Below are 20852 nucleotides of genomic sequence, written 5' to 3'. Positions count from 1 at the left end.
TAGTGCTTCCCTGTCCCCCATGCCAGGGAGCACACAGCGTTCCTGCTGCCTCCCCGCGGAGCCCTCCTGGGTTTGGCAGACTCAGCTCCCTCGCTGGGAAAAGGAGTAAAGGCACCCCCTTCACGGCCTTGTTGTGAAGGTGCGACAGATAACACGTGAACACATGTAACACGCCGAGCAGAGAATGGAGCCCCCAGTGCGCCCCCTTCTCCTCCTCTCAGTGCCACCAGCCGTGAGCGCCGTGGCGTGCCTGGTGGAGGGACCTGGGTGAGTGGGGAAGGTGCCCAGACAGGTCTGAACTCTGCTTGATGAGACGGCCTTGAGAAACATCGTCTTTATAAATACTGCTCATGGAAACAGGTTCATTTACTAATTAGCTCCCGTTGGCCAAAGCACAGTTGATGTTCTGGAAAAAACAATCTCCAAAATGTTCTCCCCCTCTCTGTAGTTTTCATCCTCTCTTCCATTTCTACTTGCGATTTTTCTGAGCCGACCACATCTCAGAAGGGATATAAAAGGATTTAAGACTTCGCCAATAAAGCAAATCACCTGCTTTTGCTAAATTGCTTTATCTGCTGTGTTCTCGGGTTGTGGTGTTTTAGGTATGGCTGCCAGGATGGGCTGCAACAGCACTTAATGGGGCTTCCTCATTTTCACAGAAGGCTCTGTCTCCTGGGGAGAGAGGAGCGAGACCAGTTTACTTGGGAACCGGCTCTGAGTTCTGAGTTCTGGGTACCAAACCTTATCCAGCTCTGCCTGGAGAGTTGGAGGTATTTTTGACTTGGGGCTGGGATCTGGGGTGCACAGACTGGGGGTGTTGCTAAGCTAGAGGGGGGTCTGGTAAACTCCGCCAGCAGACGCTGGATTTGGACATGAGAGCAATGGGGAGCTGGCTCTGAGTCTTCGAGATCCGGGCAGGGGAGGTGACAGATCCCAGCACTGGGGGTTTTATTCCGACTGAGCTTCCGGAAGGTTTGGAAAAGGCCCCTTGGGAGACAAAACCTGGGGCCAGGATGGAGAGAAATGGATGGCTGAGCCAGCCAGAGTTGATGGAGGGGTGACACGATGGGCTCCCATGCTGGCCCAGGTGGCCAGGAGAAGGGAAGTGTCCTTCACCCCAAGCTGGTTTCATTAACCGCCGTAAGAAAGGCGGCCGGGCGGGGGGGGGGGGCAGGGCGAGACTTCGAGGCACGGAGATCCACACAGAGCTGGGCCAGGGCCAGAGACCCGGCCCCGGCATCCTCCTTGGGCTCCTCTCAGCTCTCGTGTCCGAGTCCAGGACAACCACGCGCCCTGCTCCCCGGGCACTTCCCCGTCGAGAGCGTCCTTCCGTGCGCGGGGCTCCTGGGGCGCCTTCGGGGTCCCGTCTTCCCCTGGAAATGATTCCGCAGGTCGGGTCGCGGCCGCGGAGTGGGTGGACCAAGACCACAGCCGGACCGGGTGTGCGCGGCGGCCGAGAACGCGCAGGACCCCAGCTTCCCGGTTCGGCCGAGCCCTCCCCTCTGGGCCTCCCCTTCCTCATCTGGACTGGCGGGGACACACGTCAGCGACCCGCCTGGCCGACCGCAGAGCGGCCGGTCCCAGACCAGGCTCTCTGCGGGGGGGCGGGGGGGGCAGTCGGCCCTGCGGGGGGCCGCACAAGCCTGCGGCTCAGGGTCCCCGCTTCCGGGAGGGGAGCGCCCTGGGTCCCTGCCGGCCGAGGTGCCAGGCCTGCGCGGGGGGGCGAGCCCGCGCGGACGGCCGCCGGCAGCTCCGTGTGCCCGGGGAAGGGGAGCGGCGGCCCCGGAGCGAGGGTCCCACAAGGAGCGCCAGGGACCTGCCGCCCGTCGACTCCCAGGGGCGAGCCCGGCTGCTTCCTGGGACGCCGCTGCAGGCCGAGCTCGGGCGGGGAGCTTCCGAGGGGCGCACTGGCACTTTCCCCGAGGTGTCACATACTTCCGTTTTTAGAAAGTGCGCGAGACGGACCGACAGCCGCCGACGCAGAGGTTACCGCTTTGCACAGGAAAGCGCGCTCCGCAAGCCGTCCCTTTAAGGCGTTGGGTCCGCCCGAGGCATTCTGCCCCTCGCCGCTCCCCGTAGTGCCCCTCCGAGAGGCTGGCTTTGTGCGCTCGCCCCGCCCCGCCGCCGCCCCGCCTCTCGCGCACGCGCACGCGCACTGCCGGCGCCCCCCCGCGCCGCCTCGTCCAGCTCGGCCCGGCTCCCGCCCAGGCGGCGGCGACGCGACGCCCCGAGCGCCCGCCCCGCCGCTGCGGCCGGCAGGTAAGCGGGGCCGCCAGCCCGGGGACTGCACCCGGGTTGCGGGCGGGGGCCGACGCCGGCTGCCCCCCCGGGCCGCCCCGTCGCCACACGTGTTCCGGCGGGCTAGGCCCAGGTCCCGGCCCAGCCCCGCCAGAGCCCTCCCGGTGCAGGCGCCCCGCGCTCCCACCGCCTGCCTTCCGGGTGCCCGCTCTGCGCCCCTCGTCCGCGCCCGGCCCCGGCCCTGTCCCCGTACTCGAGTCCCCGGCCCCCTCCCCAAACATCCCCCCACGACCGTCCTGTGGGTCCCGGAGACTCCCGCCAGCGCCCACCCGTGCGGCCACTCCCCAGCGGCCCCTCCCCCAGCGGCCAGGTGACAAGCCCTCAGCCCGGGGACTGTGCCTTCCCTCAGCAGCCCGCGCGCATCTCCCCCTTGCTCTCCGCTGCTGCTCCAAAGACACCCCAGACCCCCCGACTGGCGCTGGCCTGGCGCGCCGACCCGTCCGCTCTCCTCTCCTGCAGAAACGCCCCCTACCCCGACCTGCTGCCCGCCCTCAGCCCAGCCCGCCAGGCCCCGTGTCTCCCCCAGAAGCGGGCTCCCCAGGTGCGGTGCGCCCTCACGCAGCGAGAGCCGCGGCTCCGGCCCTCGCGCCCGCACCACCTCCAGCCTGTGTGCCAGAGCCATTTTGGGTGATGGCAGAGTCGCTCCCTGCAGCCTTCTCATTCCGGTTTCGCCTCCCAGGTCCGTTCTCCAGGCCCTTCAGACACCCTGGCAGGTGCTGCGCCGGACGCTGCCTCTGAGGTTGGCCCTCCCCCCCAGGAGGCAGATAGGTAAGGTCGGATAGAAGCTGGTGGCGGAACAGGTGGGGCGGGCGGCATCCCCCCACTCTTGGTCTGGCCACCTGCGTGTCAGGTGATCTCACCCGGGGGCCCAGTCTCTGGCGGCAGGCCAGGAGTCTGCATCTGAGAAGGAGGGCCCCCGAGCAGTCAGGTTTGGGAGGCTGGGCGGTGGGTGGTCAGGCTCACGGGGTGAAGGACCCATGAGTGTAGACGGGGGCAGGTGGCATGTGGTCTGGAGGCCACACACGTGTTCCCGCAGCACAGCAGCTGCCTTCCCCGTCGTGGACTCCCTGCGGAGCCGGTGACCTGCTGCCCGGCTGCTTCCCGAGAGTGTTGATGGAGGATGCAAGGCTTTTTCCCCTCTTAAGTGGAAACGGTGGGGGGGGAGTGTGGAGTCAAGAAATTGTCTTCTTTGCAGTCTCCCTGATTTTTTGCATGTTCATGTTTTGCTAGCCCAAGGGACCGGCAGATTGGGTTTGAGCTGTGCGGGGGGGTTCGACCCCTTCTCTGGGAGATTGTCTGTTGTGTTCCCGGGTCCTCACCTGAGGGCAGGGAGTCACAGCCCATCTCCCGGTGGGTCTCTGTTTTTATGTTAAAAGGAGCAGGTCTGCCCTGTTTACCCAGAGGAAGCCTCTTCTGTTCCCACGGCCGTTTGTCCCCCACACCTCCCTCAGCTCCTGGGTACCTTCTTCAGATGCTGGGTTCAGCTCCTGGGTACCTTCTTCAGAAGCTGGGTTTTGTGAAATCCTTCCCGGCTGTCCTCTTTAGCTGCCGCTTGTCCGTCCCACCGTGGGGAAGGCAGCACTTGGGCTAACTGGCGTGGCCAGGTTGCACTAGGTCGAATCACCAAGCAGCACTTGCTGGGCACCGGCTTTGTGCCGGCAGGTCCGTCCCTGGGTGCGATTATGCGATCTGCCCCTCCCCCGCCCTAGTGCCTTGGGGCTTTGGGTGCAGCACCGTCCACCCTGGGGTAGGAGTCCTTGCTGCAGGCGGCCGGCCGGGGCCACATCTGTTGTGATCTGCATGGCTGGGTCGTGTTGTCATTTCTCTGCCTTCCTCTTGGATAGAGACTTCGAGACGTGTTCTTTTTCGATGGCTTCCATTTTGCCTTGGTGTGACCGGGAGTCGCTCAAGCGTTCAGTGTGGAGCGCCGAGCTAGAGCTCACACTGTAAACTCGTTAGCTTAACGGCGGTGTGCACTGCTGGGAGTCGGATGGGAACTGGACGGCCGGTGATGTCTGCGAGGACGCCCTGTGGCCCCGTTTCAGAGTCACCAGGGGTGCTTCTAGGAGGCGCATCCAGGTTCTGGAATCCTGGGCACCCGCGAGCAGCTCCCATTGTCACGCCTAAACCTAATGGAGCCGCGGTCCCCCTCCTGCGGCACGAGCTTGCTGCCACCCTCCCATCCGTGGGCTTCGGGCCTCCGCAGCAGGCACGCTGGCCCCGGTTCTCGCTTCCCGGCCGTGTCTTTTGTGTCTTGCCGTCGGCTCGCGGGGGACAGGGCGCCTTTTGAGCTGCTGGGGCTCTGGAGGCCGCCTCATGTCTGGACCTGGCGGCAGGGAAGGCCCCCGGGGGGCCAGACCACGGGGGCTGGGGGGTCTGTCCTTGTCTGTTTTCAAACGTGGCGGCTAAGCACCGTGCCATCACTTGGGAGGGTTGGACGAGTTCCCAAATCTCTATACCCCGGAGCGCAGTCTCCTGCTGTTTGGGTTGGTTTTGTTTTTTTTTTTTTGTTTTTTTTTTGTTTTTTTTTTGACATTTCAAGGGCTCTTTGAAGAAAATTGTGTTTTGTTTGCCTAGACGGCGCTCCGTTTCCCTGCGGAGGACAACAGTAGGAGCTCGTTGAAGGTGGGGCCTGGGATTCCGTTGGCAAGAGGGGCCTGGGCCTGCTTCTCGCCTGTGCGGAGGGTTAGGGCGAGTTGGGCCCACAGAGGGAGTGGGCCCTCGTCAGCAGCGGCGTGTCTGCTGCAGGGCCCGGCAAGGTGGGCAGAGGTTTTTCATCCTTTTTTCTGGGAAGTAACTTGTAAAATCTGGTTTGTTTATTGGCCGCAGCCCCCCACTGTAGGTTTCAATTAGCTCTTTGCGCTCGGGGGCCTTCGTGTGGAGCTGTGAACTCCGCTTCCCGCGTCTCCCGCCCGTCCCCCTGCCCGGTGGGCTTTACAGCCATGGCAACGGAGGAGAAGAAGCCAGAGACGGAGGCCGCCAGAGCGCAGCCCACCCCTTCCTCCTCGGCCACGCAGAGCAAGGCACGTCCCTGAGGGCTGTGGGGAAACCGTGGGGGGTGCCCAGGCCGCACACTCCCTGGAGAGGCTTCTTCTCAGACTCTGCGTTTTCTGTCATCCACCGCATGCCTAACCAGTGCCTGTTCACTGTGCCGAGGCCCAGGCCTGTCCCCTGCGGAGGGGGCTTTATCTCCAACATAGGTTCCTGGTCCTGATCGTAAGATCCTCTGCGGGACCCAGAGAGCCTCCCGTGAAGCCCCCTCCCTGGCCCCACAGGTCCGGTGCCCAGGCAGGTCTGCCAACCCCCTCGGTGGACACCAGGCCGCACACACGGGCCTCTGAGCAAGGCTGTGACCTTCAGGGTGTGCTTGCCGCACGTGGTGCCGCAGACGGGGCTTCCGGTCGTGTTGGGGTGATGAGGCCTTGAGGGGCCTCCATGCTGAGCCCCTCGTGGTGCAGGGGCACTGAGGAGGGGGCTGCAGGAGAAGCAGGGCTGTGGAGGGGGGATAGCCCCGATGTAAACCCGTCCAGTCTGAAAGGCGACTTCAGAGAGCATAGCAGGCGCCTGGAGTATGGATTTGGGGCTCAGGAGGTGGGTCTGAGCCGGAAGCCAGCACCATGGTTACCGCTCCATGACTGCCACTGTCTCTTCGACAGCCGACCCCCGTGAAACCCAACTATGCTCTCAAGTTCACCCTGGCCGGCCACACGAAAGCCGTGTCCTCCGTGAAATTCAGCCCGAACGGGGAGTGGCTGGCAAGTTCGTGTACGTATCACCAGGGTGTGAGCTCCTGTCAGAGGCCATCGGAGCTGCCCCCGGAAGCCGGGGACAGAGGGAGGACTTGCTTCCTAACACTGCCACGGAGGCATTGCAGCCAGCCGTGTGCCCCTCACCCTAACTGGGGCCCTTTGCTGCTCTGAACTGACGGGCCTGGGGCAAGGGGAAGGGGTGGACGGCCTGTGCTAGAGCGCTGGCGGTCCCTGTGCGTGGAGCCTGTTCACGGGGGTTCCTGAGGGATTCGCACCGTTCCCAGGGCTCTTATGGGAAGCCCCGATTTTGCACTCAGAATGACTGAAGCACCCCAGTTCCTTTGTTTCCTTTCTTTCAGCTGCTGATAAGCTCATTAAAATTTGGGGAGCGTATGATGGAAAATTTGAGAAAACCATATCTGGTCACAAGCTGGTGGGTATGAGCCCTGCACGCTGAGGCTGAGCACGGGCAGCTGTAGGTCCCCCGGGCGGGGTGGTGGGACCCATCCCCGGGCTCACCAGGTGGAGCTCTGACCTCCCCATCCGCCCCCAACCCCCAGTTATTTGATAGTTGTTTGCTTCTTGTTTTTTAAGCAAATGCTTTTGACCTTCCCAGTCAAGTTTCTGCCAGACTGCGAGAGAGCACACTTCTCCTTGGGGGACCGCGTAGTGTCCGTCTGTGTGGTCCGGGGTAGCTTGAGGGTCTGGATGGTGGAGCGATACGCTTCCTTGTCTTCGGTCAGACGATCTGCCCTTCGCTGTCCCGTCAAGGTGATAGCTCTGTGTTTTCACTCCCCAGGGCATATCGGATGTGGCCTGGTCGTCAGATTCCAACCTCCTTGTTTCCGCCTCAGATGATAAAACCCTAAAGATCTGGGACGTGAGCTCGGTAAGCCTCTCCGGGTGCCGCTCCTGGCCGAGCCTGTGTGTGGACGAGGGGCACGGCGTGGGAGTCCAAGGGCAGTCTGGGGATCAGCTGGTCATGGGCAGCCCCGCTCGGGGGGAGATGTGCCTTCGGGCCCCTGTGGGCTCGGTGTTGAAATAACCACTGGGAGTAACTTAGTCTGACAATACTTGGTTTTAGGGCAAGTGTCTGAAAACCCTGAAGGGCCACAGTAACTATGTCTTTTGCTGTAACTTCAACCCCCAGTCCAACCTCATCGTCTCGGGCTCCGTAAGTGTGATGCCTCGGGGTGTGGGGGGCGGTGCTGGGGAGCCGGGGGCCTGGGAGTTGAGCCTTGAGTCTTCTCTGCTGTGCTGGGGAGCGAAGGGGGCAGTGGTGGCAGGTCTTGGGTTCCAGAGGACCAGGCCCCCCCGCCATGGAAGGGCCTTAACCTTTTCCTTTGTCTTCAGTTTGATGAAAGTGTGAGGATATGGGACGTGAAAACAGGGAAGTGCCTCAAGACTTTGCCTGCGCACTCGGACCCGGTCTCAGCGGTAAGTCCCACCGGGCTCTGCATTCCACGTGCAGGACTGGGTGATGGCCGGGGAGGGGGCACGGGGGACCCTGAGAGAGGCCTCCCTGTCCTGGACCTGTGAAAGCACAGGTGGGTGAGGGGCCCGTTGTGGTGTCCCAGAGCCGAGTCCTACGGCCCAGGTAGGACGGCCAGGCTTGGAAGAGGGCCAGGCATTGGGCAGTGTGGCCCCAGAGAAGTGTCCGGAGTGGAGCGGGCTTTGATCCTGGGGTGGTGGTGGAGGAGGTCGGGATGACCTAGCTGAGGCGGAGAGCCCGGGGAGGGTGGAGCCCACGAGTGCGCTGTGTGCGCTCCACGTCTTGCCTCGGGCACGCGCCAGCCGTGTGTGCGACGAGCGTGCGGGGTTAGAGTACCCGTTGGATCGCAAACCTCACCACTTGAGAGTGGCCCGGAGACTCCTCTCTGTCAGCAGAGCCTAGACTTGTTTCTTAGCCAAGTTTGCCTTTTTTTGGAAAGGGGAAGGAATCCTGTAAACAGTGTGCTTATTTTTACCGAGCAGATGGTCTTTTTACTTTCCGAAATCGTGTAGGTGCGTGATTTTAAGCATTTTCAGCCTTGGAAGGGCTTCTTCGCCCAGCCGAGACCGTTGGAGAGCCCGGATGTGTTGAGGACGCGTATCGCACGCTGGTTGCAGCGGCCTCGAGGGGCCCTCGCTGCCCAGAATCCCCGCCAGCACTTAGGGCCCCAGGAAGGCGGTGCGCTGTGGGGACGGGCCTTGTCCGCCCGGCGCTCCGCCCTCCGCTGGGGGCTCCCAGTCCAAGGAGAGCGCGGCAGCGGCGTGGGCTGGCCCCGGGAAGCGAGCCGGAGGAAGGCCGGGAGGCGCCGGTGTGCGAGTTGGGGGGTAGGGGTGCGCTGCGGGTCGGACTCTTAGGCTGAGCAGTGGCAGGGCTTGTCAAGTGTTTGTCTCCTACGGAAGCGAAATGTCCTTTTAAGAAAGGCAAACAGATGAAGCGAGGAGAGAGTCAGACTCCTGCACCCTCAGCGCTCAGTCCACTGCTAGTAGCCGGTCTCCCCTCCGAGGAGCCCTGGTTTTGATGTGTCTTCTGCTGTCTGTCCTCTGAGTGGTGGGGACACTCCACGCTGCTGTGCGTCCCTTTGGGACGGTTTTTCGGGCACCCGTGGTGTCTGTCCACGGGCTCCTGGGCCACGCCTGGCTTTCCAGCAGATCAGTCTGGGAGCTGGAAGGCCCACGGCTCAGACTCTGCTGGCTGCCCCGTTCCCCGCCCCCCCCGCCCGCCCGGGTCTGGCCCCGTCCGCTCTTGTCCGGACTCCTGTCCACTTGTCTCATCCTGTGGTCCTCGCTGCAGCCGCGTGGCCTGTGGCCTGTGGCTTTTCCTTGTACTCACCCTGTTTCCTGCTTCGCTGCTTTCGCGGGCGCTCCCTCCTGCCCGGTGTTCTCCCCGCAGAGAGCTCCGAGTGACTGTCGTCCGAGTACCGACCAGGCAGCCCCGTTAGGGTCTGACTTCTTGCCTTTGTCGTGTCTTCGTAGTGCTTCCGTTTTGAGTGTGGGGATGGGCCGGGAGGCCCTGTTGCCGTTTGCTCCTGAGTGTCGGTGGGAGGGAACAGCCAGGCCGCGTGCGTGGGTGGGGAGGTCCTGGTGCGGCTGGGAACAAGGCAGAGCACAAGGTTGCCATGGTAGCTTCTGGGGACCCGCGTCAACTCGCTAGAGTCTGGTGCAGTGGGCCGTGATAGAGGGTTTTGCAAATCCGAAGAAAGGGACGAACGTGGTCGGAGAGATGGCAGCGAGTTCGACGGTTACCTCGAGGGGCTGATAGGCGGGTGGTCATGGGTAGGTAGCTGGTCTGCGAGCCCGTCCTGCAAGACCACCAGTAGGGAGGGACGGACAGCAAGAAAGCCTCTCGAGTGTGTCCTGGATGGCACGTGGGGCCCAGTGGTCCGGCCCGGAGGCCGCCAGCTGGACAGCCGGTGGCACAGCCTGTGAAGTGCCAAGAGCCCGGATGGAGACGTGCTGGGTGTGCGAGGTGCTCTGTGGGCGCTCAGCGTCTTTGACGGGTCCGTGAGATGGAAGGGAGTCAGGCGTGGCTCGTGGGTGACTTCAACATCGGCCGCATGGCGGGTGGTACCGTAGAGACTTTGGGTTAAATAAAGCCAAGTTCATCCCACCCGTTACCTTTGTGCCGTAGCTGCTAGAGAATCGTCCTTGTGGCGGACGGCGCCCCGGGAGTTTAGAACCCGGCTTCTCTGTGTCTCCCGGCCCGTGTCGCCTGCGCCCGCCGAGAGTGCGGCCGTGGTGCGACTCTGGGGCCTGACGCTCAGTGCAGCGAGCTCTCAGGTGCTCCTGGGCATGTGGCTTGGCCCCTGGGGACGTCCAGCAGTGTCTGGAGACAGCTTGGCCATCATGGCCACATGCTGCTGGCATCTCGTGAGTCGGGTGGGGTTCGGCCACACGGGCAGCCCCGAGCCCCGAGGAGAGACAGGGCCAGCTGGGCAGTGGTGCTGGGGCAGACCAGCAGGTGGCCACGGCCCCACCCCCACCCCCTGTGCCACTCGGTCCCCCGTGGGAAATGTGCCGTGGGTGGCAGGGAGCGAGGGGGTGTCTGCGAGGTGCTGGTTGTTACAGAAAAGGCTCGTCCTGCGTGACGTGTGCCCAGGACCCAGAGTAGAAGTGGTGGAGGTGGGCGGAGGACTCACCTGGCATCGCGGCTCCTTCCCTCCCACTGGGGTTCCCCGGGAAAGCAGGGAAGAAACGCAAAGACGGTTTAGTTGTGGGACCGGGGCTTGTCGGCTGCAGAGGTGTGTGTGGCGATGGGGGCCGAGGGGGCTGGGCATTGAGGTGACCGAAGGTGCAGGCCGCGGGGGCTGGTCGCGCCCGGGGGCCTTCTTCCGGTGGTTACCCAACAAGTGAGTTGTTCCCTCCTGGCTTTTCTTTATTTAATGTGAGGTCAGGCGAGATGGTTTCGGCCAGGTCGCCGTGGTCAGATGGCTCCGCGCCACCAGCCAGTGCACGCCCGCCCGCCCGGCTCTCCAGGCCCCGCCTCTTCTCCCCGGGGCGCGGTCCCTTGGGTGCGTTTGTTTCGTTTCAAGAGCGTGTTTTGTAGTACGTGATTCTGCTTCTCGAGACGTGTTGGGACTTGGTTTTCCTCGTAAATTCAGTCCTCCGTCGTGAGACAAAGGGCCTGTTGCTTGAGACACCCAGTAAAAGTCACTCCGACAGTGTCGCTCGAGTGTCCGCCAGCATCGGCAGGAAGCCCCGCAGGCCCCGTCGCGTCCAGTGCTGGCGAGCGGGGCGTGTCTGTCGGGGGCTCCCGTGCGTGGGACGGCCACTCAGGACGCAGTCTGCATTGGCCGCTTGGAAGTAAGTGTCTTCTTCCCTCCACTCCGTTCTAGGTTCATTTTAATCGGGATGGATCCTTGATAGTGTCAAGTAGCTACGACGGGCTCTGGTAAGTGAGGAAGTTCACGTCCCTTTCTCAGCGCGCGTTTGTTGAAGGTGGTGTTCTGGCCTCTGGGGACAGCCACGAAAACGGGGCAGGGGTCTGCTGTCGTGGGCTGCGGCAGGCGGACGGACGTGGGGCCGGAGGGGAGCCGCTGGCACAGGGAGGCCAGGGGCGCTCTGGCTCGAGTCTGCTCCTTGTGGGTGCGGGGGGGTGCGGGCTCCGGAGCAGCCTCGCGTCCCACGGAGGATGCGGTGTGGAAATGCCACCACAGGGGACACGGTTCCCCGTGGAACGTCCGGTGTGGCCTGGGTGAATACCACTGGTGCGGCTTGGGGCTCATCAGCTGAGCACTGAGGACTCTGTCAGAGGCACGGGCAAAAGTGTCGAAGTCAACGTCAGCCGAAGTCGGCAGACACCGGGCCAGGGCCACGCAAGGAGGCTGGGCCTGGAGGGGCCTCCTGCCCGACCCGCGTGCTCCCTGGGAGGAGGCCGGTGGGCAGTGGCCAGCGGCTGCATGATGCCCCGAGAAGAGCTTCCCGATGACAAGGGAGAGCGAAAGTGTGCCTAGAATTCGTCTATATTTAGCAACAGGAAACGCGAAAGAGGAAATAGGGAACAAAGCATCCAGTAAAAACGCCACGGAAGGGGGGACGCGCGCTGCACCGGGCGTCACGGTAGCAGCTGGATGCCCTCGCCGCAGGCCATCCCGTTGCCTGAGAAACCTTCTGCCTCTTGTTCTCAAGAAGCAGAGCAGAGGGATGGCGAAGGTTTGAAACCGACGGGGGGGCGAGCGGCGTCGGTGGGCGGAGTGCACAGTTGGGTGTGCGTCACTGGGGCTTCCGGACGGAGCGTACCCCAAGGGGAGAGACGCAGAGCGAGTCGCACACAGCTGGCGGGAGAGGCCTGTGCGCTCCAGCCCCCCGGGGCGCACGTGGGGCCTGGGGCCATGAGGACCACGAGGCAGCAGGTGTCGCTCCTAGACGACGGGAGCGTGTCCGGCGTGTCCGGGGCCCGGCAGACCCGAGCGACCCCACGGCCGTGTGTTGGCTGCGTTTGCAGCCTGGGCTGTGTCCCACGAGCCTGGAACAATCTGGGGGTTGTCCGTGGACGGGCTCTGCAGACTCTGCAGACCTAGAGAAGAGGGAGAAGCGAGAGACGCGTGAGAAAGCTGTGTCCTTACTGAGGCCGGCCCAGTCTTTAAGGTTTAGGAGCTCCGCTAAGGAAGCAGGGAGGATGAGCAGGGTGGAGGCAGCGGGGAGGGAAAGTGGGGAGCGGGGCACGTCTGGGGAGCTCCCGTTCGCTGAGTCAGCCGCGGAAGGTCTGCGCGCGGTCGGGCCTGTGAACTTCCGCTGGAGCTGGGCCGGGTTCCCGACGCTGACGCTGGGAAGCTGTTCCGGTGACCACAGAACAAGGAGGGGCCCCAACCGGCGCACCTGGTGGGGCTGGCGTGACCCTCCGCCCCAACCTCTGCCGTGAGTCCGGAAAGAGATCCAGGCTTCGCTGGGGAATATCGGTGTCGGAATTCCAGAGGAGCCGTCCGCAGGCTGAGCCCAGCAGCGACCCGGGGGTTTCTCAGACAGTGAAAGGGTTGTCACAGTGTGATCGACATCTGGAAGTCTATCACCTGGTGAATGGTGTCAGCAGGCAAATCTCCGTGATGTGTCACCGGCAGAGCCCAGACAGGCACTTGCGAGGACTTGGCAGCCGCCCCGATGGAGATCGAGCAGAGGACGCCAGTGGGACAGACTGGTCACCTCGCCGTAACGCGTTGAACCCGTGTCCAGTTAAATCGGGAGCACGCCAGGCCCCTCTGCCCCTCATTTCGTGGTGTTGGGAGCTCCTGGTTAACAGGGTCGAGCGTTCTCTCTTCCAGAGGGTCTGTGTTTCGAGTTAGGAGCCGTGGACACGACGGTTGACCAGCACCGACTTTAGCCTCCCAGCAGCGCTGTCCCCACTCGGCAGGAGGGGAGCAGAGGCCGCTGAACACTCGCTGGTTGTCCTCCCAGCGCGGGTGGGTGGGTGGCAGCCAGGATATGTGCCACACGCGGCTCTGGCGCCCCAGCTTCGAACCGCTGGGCCCTGCTGGTTACAAAGCGAGACTGAGCGGGGAGGTGGAGGTGCGAAGACGGACGGCCTTCCTTGGCCCTGGGCATTAGCGGTTAGCAGGTGAGCAGGGCGGCGGCAGGGAGGTGCGGGAACTCAGGATGCGTCTAACGGGGAAGGGGACAAGCATGTGGAGAAAGTGACGAAGCGTGACTGGAGGACAGGAAGCAGCGAGCTGGGGCTTGGGACCGCTTGTGTATACGTCCCTGGTGGGGACCCGCCCCTGCCTGGCAGACGGGGCAGTTCCACAGAGGGTCCCCCCACGGCCTTTCTGCAGTGAGAGGGTACAGACTGCGGGCCTGGAGGGCGAGGAGGACTGGAGGCCGCGAGGTTGCTGTGGCCTGGGCAGCAACTCCGAGGCTTGGTCACAGCACCCAGCCCTGACGTGTGCCTGCTGCAGGACACGACACAGTGCCTGGTGCCGGGGTCCCTCCCAGAAGAGGGGTGTGGCGGGGCAGGCAGAGCGGAGCCAGGCGCAGGAGCAGACTCGCCAACCCCGCGCCCACCCCCAGGCCCCTTGCGGTCAGGGAGTCAGCAGCGCGGAAGCGTCCCCCGTGGCCAGTGATGTGGGATCCTGGGCCAGGACGTCCCCTGGCAGGGGTAGGAAGGTGGGAGAGAACGTTAGGAAGGTGCAGGGTCGCCCTGTGGGCCGGTGTCCCCGCTGCTGGGCCTCTGGCGCGGACGGCCAGGCGCTAACGCGCATCTGCTGTTGAAGCCGTGTCTGCGTGGACGGAGGTCACGGACACGCTGGAACCGGCACGTCTGTCCTAGGCAGCAGCTCCTTGAACATGCTCTCTCGCTTCTGAACTAGAGGAACATCCAGAAAATCGTACGGTGCTGTGGTTCTGTGGAAACAAGGTCCCAGACTGGAATGTTTGTGCCAGAGAACAGGCGGGGCTCCCAGCGCCTCCCTCCCTGTCCTCCGTTCCCATCACGGTGGCCAGGCCCCTGCGGGCGTGAGGGCCGCTGCTGAAGGAGCGGTGGCGCGGAGCAGTTGGGAGCTGAGACTCGCCTCACGGGGCTTTCGTCTCCACGTCCGTGTTCGCTGGGAGCCCGCGTGCCTCGAGTGGCTCCCGTCTTGCTTTGTAAAAACTTGCTGCTGTTTTTGCGTTGCAGTCGGATCTGGGACACCGCCTCGGGCCAGTGCTTGAAGACGCTGATCGGTGAGTGCCACCGGCGTGGGCTCTCTGGCGGGGTGTCCCGCCCAGCAGCGGTCACTGTTCCCCTCCTCCGTCACGTGTGGTTTCTGGGAAGCCCCATCTCTTCGTCCTGGATCTGCTCCCTCCCGTACCGAGTGGTTCCAGCTCCCGGCAGCTCCTCCCTGCTGACCTCTGGCACCTTCCTGTGCCCTCCCCAGGCGGGGCCCCGCGCTGTTGCGGTCAGCCCTTACTCGGGACTGCCTGGCCGTGTCCTCAGCCCCATGAGCCCCTCAGACCCTCTGCCTGCACTTGCCAGACCCTTGTGGGACTCTCCTTGCATCATTCCTTGAGCACACGGGATGGAGCCCCAGCCCTGAAGTCACCCCGTCTGCTGGGGTGTCACGGACACTGGGGTCTCTGCAGACGGACGGGGGTCGGTCATGGAAAGACAGGTGTTTGTGTGGCCAGAGGGTGGGTGCTGAGCCTGTGGAGGGCCCCGAGCCCCTGAAAGCGATGGGGAGGCAGCCCTGGGTTTTGCGAATCCACCTGGAGGGTCCCCGCAGTTTCAGGTCAAGTGTGAAACAGGGTAGCTGGTAGAGCTCCGGGTGGTGGGCCGGGGCAGCGGCTGGCCTACACCCTGTCCAGGAGGTGGCGCCTCTGAGGCTCCGCAGCCTTCCCTTGGGCCTCGGGGACACATGTGGCTTTATACATTGGCTGGGGCCACCTGGGGCCGCCACAGCAAAGCACCCCAGCTTGGGCGACTTACCCAGGGTTTATCCCCGCATCCTGGACGCTGGCTTCCGAGACCCAGGCGTGGGCAGGCCTGGTTTCTCCTGCGGCCTCTCCTCGACTTTCTGCCGTGTCTTCCCGTGGTTGTCTCGTGTGCGCGCCCCTGGCGTCCAGTTTTTTCTCTTGTAGAGACGCTGCTCAGACTGGAGCAGGGTCCCTGTAGCAGCTGCATTTTAACCGAGTCAGCCCCGTGCAAGGCCCTGTGTCCTTACAGAGCTGAGCCGCTGGTGTTAGGGCCCGACATGCGAAGTTGGGGAGGGACGCTGTTCAGCCCTCCACCCACCAGTGGTGGCCTGGGGCGGTTTTTGCTTTATGAGTCCACGCTTCTGGTGACGTGACCTCACGCCGAGTCTGTGGCCTCTGTCCCCAGGGGCCGGCACAGCCCCCGCCGGAGCTGCCCGCTGCGTGCTGTGTTGAGCGCTGTGGATGTTAACACATCCTCGCGGCCCCCCCGCAGCCGGGCAGGAAGTGGAGGCCTGGAGGGGCTCGTTCGCTCACTCCAGGCTGGCAGCCAGCAGGTACCAGCGCCAGGCCTCGACCCCCGCAGCGTCCATGGGAGGGAGGGCCGTGCGAAGCCGTGTCCCCAGCCTGTTCGTAAAGTCAGGTCGAGGGGGTTGGAACTTCGCGGACCCTGCGACACTTTGGTCCTGGAGCTTGGGTCGGAAACACCAGCACTACCTCCCCTATCTGAGTTGGGGGCCTGCCTTCCTGGTGTGGCCCCTGTGCCCCGAGGAGGGCCCTCTGGCCTCACGCCTTCTCATGTGCCTTTGCAGTGTCTGGGACGTGTCAGAGGGAGCAGCGGCCCCCGGCGTGCGGTGGCCAGGTCCCTCGAGGTGGTAACGCGGCCTGCCGCTCCCCTGCTCCGGCACCAGGGTGCACGGCCCTGGTTCTGTCCTTCTCACCTGGGGGGAAACGCGCTCCTCCCGATGTGAGGGTCACAGGGCTGTCACGCGGCTGCAGGTGCCAGCCTCACCCTGGGCAGCCCCTGGCGGTGGTTCTTCCCGAGTTCCTGGGCCGCCCGGGGTGAGCTTTCGGACCCGAGTGTAGAAGTCGGGGTGTGGTGTCGCGCCAGCAGGGTTGTTTCTAGATGGACTTTGCAGACCTTTTGCTTTAATTAGGCAGCAGAGAACATCTGAGCTGCTTCACCCAAGTCCTTTTTCCCTCAGCGGTGATACTTTCTCAGTCCGGTGGGGCGTTTGCAGACGGTTTCACGTGAGGAAACTGACCCCATGTTGGCAGAAGGCCAGGCACCCCGAGTTTGACTGGCCACAGGCTCTTTGTTCCTAAGCCCTCGTGGCAGAGGGGGTGGTCAGGCCCCCGCCCGTCAGGGACCCGAGAAACATCGAGGAGAACCGGCCGTGCCAGGGACGGGCAAAGGGAGGTGTGCTGGGCTCCTTGGGGACCCGTTCCAGGTGGCGGTGTGGGCACCGGTGGCAGCGTCCCCACTCGGATGGCCCCGTGTGGTGATGGGGGGCTGTTCTCTCCTCTCCTCCCCTGGGCACGGGCCCGGCGCTCCTCCATCAGCCTGTCTCTGTGTTTCCCACACAGATGACGACAACCCACCTGTGTCCTTTGTGAAGTTCTCTCCAAACGGCAAGTACATCCTGGCCGCGACCTTGGACAAGTAAGTGCCACCACCTCCCATGGGGTGGGGGTGGGGGAGTCACTCCTACCAGTGTCAACACTCGTAGATATGAGAGAGGTTTAAGTCCTGTGCGTGCATGGGCCACGCTTCCGGTAGGTAAACTTCCGGAATGCAGGTGCCGTGCTGGGGGCTGGGTCTCCAGGCTGAAGAAGGATTTGGGGTCCAGGCTTCTCAGTGGCCGCTGTGTGGCCAGGGCAGCTCCTCCTGCAGGCCCCCTGTCTGCACGAGCGGGGGCAGGGGCGGCCTCGGAGCAGCTCCGGCTCCAGCCGTGAGCAGCTGGGTTTCCCCCAGCGAACTCTGGTGCTGCTTTTGCCCCCTCTGGGCAGGCCTTCAGGCTTTGGCTGCCCTGTGTGCACTTCGGGGGGTCTCTGGGGACCCGCACCTGGCCCCGAAGCCTGCCAGAGAGCCATGCAGCTGGCACTTGTTGGCACTCTCGGGAAGAGTGAATCCCCACCTAGGGAGAAGGGGGATGGTTTGTTGCCCTGAGATCTGGTCTGGACATTTCCGGAAGCTCCCCCTCGCTCTCGCAGGGGGAGCGAGCCACGGGCTGATTCCCGGAGCGCCCGGCAGCCTCCTCGTAGCAGCAGAGCCGTGTGGGGTTCGCACACTGCGCTCTCGGACGCGTCAGGGGACGTGCCCACTGAGGGGCCCCCCGTGCTTGCCGGGGGTGGGGCTCGGCCCTTGGCTTTGCTCCACATGTGAGCCCGCGGGGGTGGGGGCGGGTGCACAGTGGCAGCAGGGACTCTCGGGAAGGCAGGTGACTCACCCCTCTCTCTGCCTTCCAGCACGCTGAAGCTCTGGGACTACAGCAAAGGGAAGGTGAGTGCTGGGGCAGAGCCGAGCCGGGGTCCGAAGCAAGAGGGGCTCCCAGAGCCGCCTCCGTTGGGTTGGCGCAGGGCGTGTCTGTCAGACTGGGGAGTCCGCAGCTCGCTAGGCTGCCTGGGAAAGCTTCCGCCCCGTGCTGAGGCGCTGAGGGTGTGTAGGGAGCTCTCAGGGCCAAGGTTGGTCGGCTATGAAATGCCTGCTCTCCAGACGCCCACAGTCGTCCACAGTGCAGGGAAATGGGGACTCAGTGGACATACCGCCTCCCTTGCCTTCGCAGTGCCTGAAGACGTACACTGGCCACAAGAATGAGAAATACTGCATTTTTGCCAATTTCTCAGTCACTGGAGGGAAGGTAGGTTTTCTGCGGGCTAAGGAGCTTCTCGCCCCGCCAGCTGTCCCTCCTGAGAGGTGACCCCATCACAGGTTGGCTTGTGTCCCTGGGGCGTTCCTCTGTGCCCACAGCACATGGTACCCGTGACCGGGATGGTCATCTTCTCCCTGGTGGAGGCCGAGGGTGCAGCGTCGTCTCTGCGAGGCTCTGCTGCCCAGCCCGGGGCCCTATTCACGCGCTCGCCCAGCTGGGACGTGACTGGAGTGGGTGGTGGCGTTCGGCAGAACCGGACGTGACCTCGAGAGAGTGGCGATTCGAGGAAACGATTTCGGTCCCAGCGGGCTCTGATGGCCGAGCGCGGCCTCGCAGGCAGTGCGGGGAGGGTGAGCGTCAGGGTGGGTGTGGACGGGTGTGGACGTGCGGGGAGAGGGCCTCTTGCTCACGAGCCAGCTCTGACTGGGCTTTCCTTGTCCGTCTTCCTGTTCCTAGTGGATCGTGTCTGGTTCTGAGGACAACCTGGTGTACATCTGGAACCTGCAGACCAAGGAGATCGTACAGAAATTACAGGGCCACACAGGTGAGCGCGGGGACCCGGGCCGGCCGCACACCCACGTTTACACAGCCAGGGTGTGTTGTCACGCCGTCTGCTTCTCGTCTTCCTCGGCCTTCTGGTGGCCCAGGGGATGCCCCCATTTCGGAGTGGCTGGCAGGTGGCTTTGTCCGAGCTCCCGTCTGGCCAGGGCCGGGTCTGGCTTTAATGTCTCTTCGTGGCCATCTCCCTGGCTTCAAAGTCCACGTAGGCTCCGTGTGTGGACGTGGCCCATGTGTGTCCCGCGTCGAGACCGGCGTGGGTCCAAGGATATCCGCCATGGACTAGAGGCTCTGTTGCTCTCAGGGTTCTGACCCACCTCTCGGGGGGCCTGTGCCTCAGCACTGAGGGCCGCCTCTGCTGGCACCTCTGACCCCGGAGGCTGCCCCTACTCCGCCTACTCTTGGGGAGGCCGATCGTCAGGTCCTTTGAGTGCGCTGCTCCCATCCCTTACAGCCACCTCCACCCCCTGGGGACTCAGCCTCGACCTGCAGGTCAGCTGCCACGTTGCGTGGTCTGCCCACGTAATAGCTCCTTGGGAGCAGCCCCGGGCCTCAGTTGCTGCCAGCCCACCCACCGCTTTGTAGCTGCTCGGGAAGTGGGAAAATTCTGGAGATGGGGGCTTCCTGGTGGGGGCAGAGCCTGCCCTGGGGAGTGTGCCTGGGCCCAGCAGCAGTGGGGGGTGGTGGGAGCACGGGCTCTGGTCCCCGTGAGTGCGGGCATGTTGTCTACACAGCAAGACCCGTGCTGCTCTCTAACCGCGGGGGCCCGCTGCGCTGGGTGCTGAGCCGGGCTCCCGAAGCCGGCCCTGCTGGTGCCGCTGCCACCCCTGGTGCTCGCGGAGGCTGCCGCGTCGTGCCGCTTGCCACCTCCCCAGCGCTGGGGCCGCCGCTGTGCTCCTGCTCCGGCTCCCCAGTGTGGGCGCACGGTGCCGGCCCCGAGCGTCGGCGGTCATGGCGGGGGCCCTGGGGGCGGTGGGAGCGCGACCCTGGGGCGGCAGAGCAGGTCTGCAGCGGGGGCCGACGTGGCTGCGGTCTCCGCTGCAGACGTGGTGATCTCGACGGCGTGCCACCCGACGGAGAACATCATCGCCTCAGCGGCGCTGGAGAACGACAAGACCATCAAGCTGTGGAAGAGCGACTGCTAGACGCCCGGCGCTGTGGGCGGTCAGGACGGTGGCCGGTGGCCCAGCGCGGCGTCTGGAAGTGCGCCCTGGCGTCTGGGCCTGGGGGTCGGGAGGGGCCCGGATTCGGCCGCCTCTGAGGACGGTGCGGCGGAGGGGGGGGGTCTCCCACCAGAAAGTTCTTCAAGTTGCTGGTGGCATTTCCTGCCGATCCCTCTTCCACTGTCTGGGGAAGTTTCTCGTCCGTATTGTGTTCAAACAAGAGTCAACAAGAATTTTTAATTTTTTATTACAGAAGAGTGAAGTTCACTTTATCATGAGTTGTGTTTTTTTCCAGTAAACGTTCTGTACCTTCTTCGGTATCTAACCCCCCAGTGCAAGCGCTGTGAGCCCCGCGGCCAGCCCCCTTGTCTGTTCATAGACGCCCCACGACGCGGTCCGCGGTCACCGGTTCCTGCTGTAGTCGTGCCCAGTGTGTTTCAGTCTTTCTGGAAAACGCAGAACACTGTAAGGTTATTTCCGTGTAAAAACCCTTTGTGTGTGGGAGTTCGTGGTCCCTGTGCGGACAGCCTGGCGTCGCGCTCTAGCTCCCTGTGTCCCCTGGCTGGCGGCCTTGGTAACAAGGGGGCGTGTCGCCACGTTTGAGAAAGTCTCCGAGGCAGCAGGAAGTTGAGGATGCCTGCGGGAAGGACTCGGCTCTCTCTGTAGGTCAGTTGTGCGTCAGGGGGCTGGGGACACCCTGGGGACACGCAGCTGGAGAGGAGCCAGCCCCCCGGCCCTGTCCTGCCCAGCGCTGCTGCGGCCCGGTGTGGGCTGCGGGAGGCCCCGGTTCGGCCCCAGTGCCCGTCTGGGGACCTGCAGGCTCGCTAGGGGCCTTGGGGCCAGCACTTGGGTGCTGCCCAGTCTGACATGTGTCGTGGGAACCTGCAGCGGTGTGGCTGCTGGCGACGGTGAAGGGAGAGCAGGAGTGGTGCTGGGATCACCAGGCCTGGGCCCAGACCGTGTCCCAGCCCCCTCTTCTGCCAGCACCTGGTGGCTGAGGCTCGGCCCTGCCTGTGTGGGGTCTGTAGACGGAGCTGCGCCTGCCCTGCCTTTCCTGAGCCCTGTGTCCTGGGAAGGGGTCTGGGGGCTGCCCTCGGCGGGCTTCCGGGACCCGCTCCAGGAGCCGCTGTCCGGGGCGGTGCTGAGCATTCCAGTAGAAGGCGTGGGGGACCCAGCTTCCTTCTGTCTTGCGGCCTCTCCCGAGGCGGACCGCAGGTGGGCTGCCGCGCGGCAGTGACAGACGGTCAGCGCGGGGGCCGGGGGGCTCGTTGTCACGTGTTTTGTAGGAAGCCCGAAGGGGTTAGGCCCACCCCTAGGAGCAGAGCGTGTGGACGCCGAGCGCTGTG

At 64.1% G+C, this 20852-nt stretch overlaps 1 protein-coding gene across 2 annotated transcripts; it reads left to right on the top strand.

Annotated features, from left to right (window-relative positions):
• The first annotated feature begins 2174 nt into the window (after positions 1–2174).
• Positions 2175–19778, top strand: LOC111145736 (WD repeat domain 5). 2 transcript variants are annotated; one of them, XM_022500900.1, is made up of 15 exons: positions 2175–2259; positions 2978–3066; positions 5128–5321; positions 5955–6063; positions 6407–6480; positions 6847–6936; positions 7132–7221; positions 7401–7484; positions 10871–10926; positions 14140–14186; positions 16500–16575; positions 17382–17415; positions 17699–17773; positions 18242–18329; positions 19388–19778. In XM_022500900.1, the coding sequence occupies exons 3-15, from the start codon at positions 5241–5243 to the stop codon at positions 19486–19488; spliced, it is 1005 nt and encodes a 334-aa protein (XP_022356608.1). In that variant the 5' UTR covers positions 2175–2259; positions 2978–3066; positions 5128–5240; the 3' UTR covers positions 19489–19778. The 2 variants fall into 2 exon arrangements, with proteins under 2 accessions (XP_022356608.1, XP_022356609.1); XM_022500901.1 differs by lacking the exon at positions 2175–2259 and having other exon boundaries at positions 2930–3066; positions 5141–5321.
• The last annotated feature ends 1074 nt before the right edge of the window (positions 19779–20852 follow it).

This window comes from Enhydra lutris, unplaced genomic scaffold (assembly GCF_002288905.1).
Source record: "Enhydra lutris kenyoni isolate GAN:26980312 unplaced genomic scaffold, ASM228890v2 scaffoldscaffold13, whole genome shotgun sequence".
NCBI classification, from domain to species: domain Eukaryota; kingdom Metazoa; phylum Chordata; class Mammalia; order Carnivora; family Mustelidae; genus Enhydra; species Enhydra lutris.
The sequence above is the reverse complement of the archived record's forward strand: the minus strand, read 5'-3'. Positions and strand labels throughout refer to the sequence as shown.

Bases quoted from the DNA above. Each gene is read 5' to 3' on its own strand.
- LOC111145736 (XM_022500900.1), top strand. From the start codon at position 5,241: ATGGCAACGGAGGAGAAGAAGCCAGAGACGGAGGCCGCCAGAGCGCAG. The intron at 6,937-7,131 runs GTAAGCCTCTCC...ACTTGGTTTTAG, and splicing joins AGATCTGGGACGTGAGCTCG to GGCAAGTGTCTGAAAACCCT. The intron at 7,222-7,400 runs GTAAGTGTGATG...CTTTGTCTTCAG, and splicing joins ACCTCATCGTCTCGGGCTCC to TTTGATGAAAGTGTGAGGAT.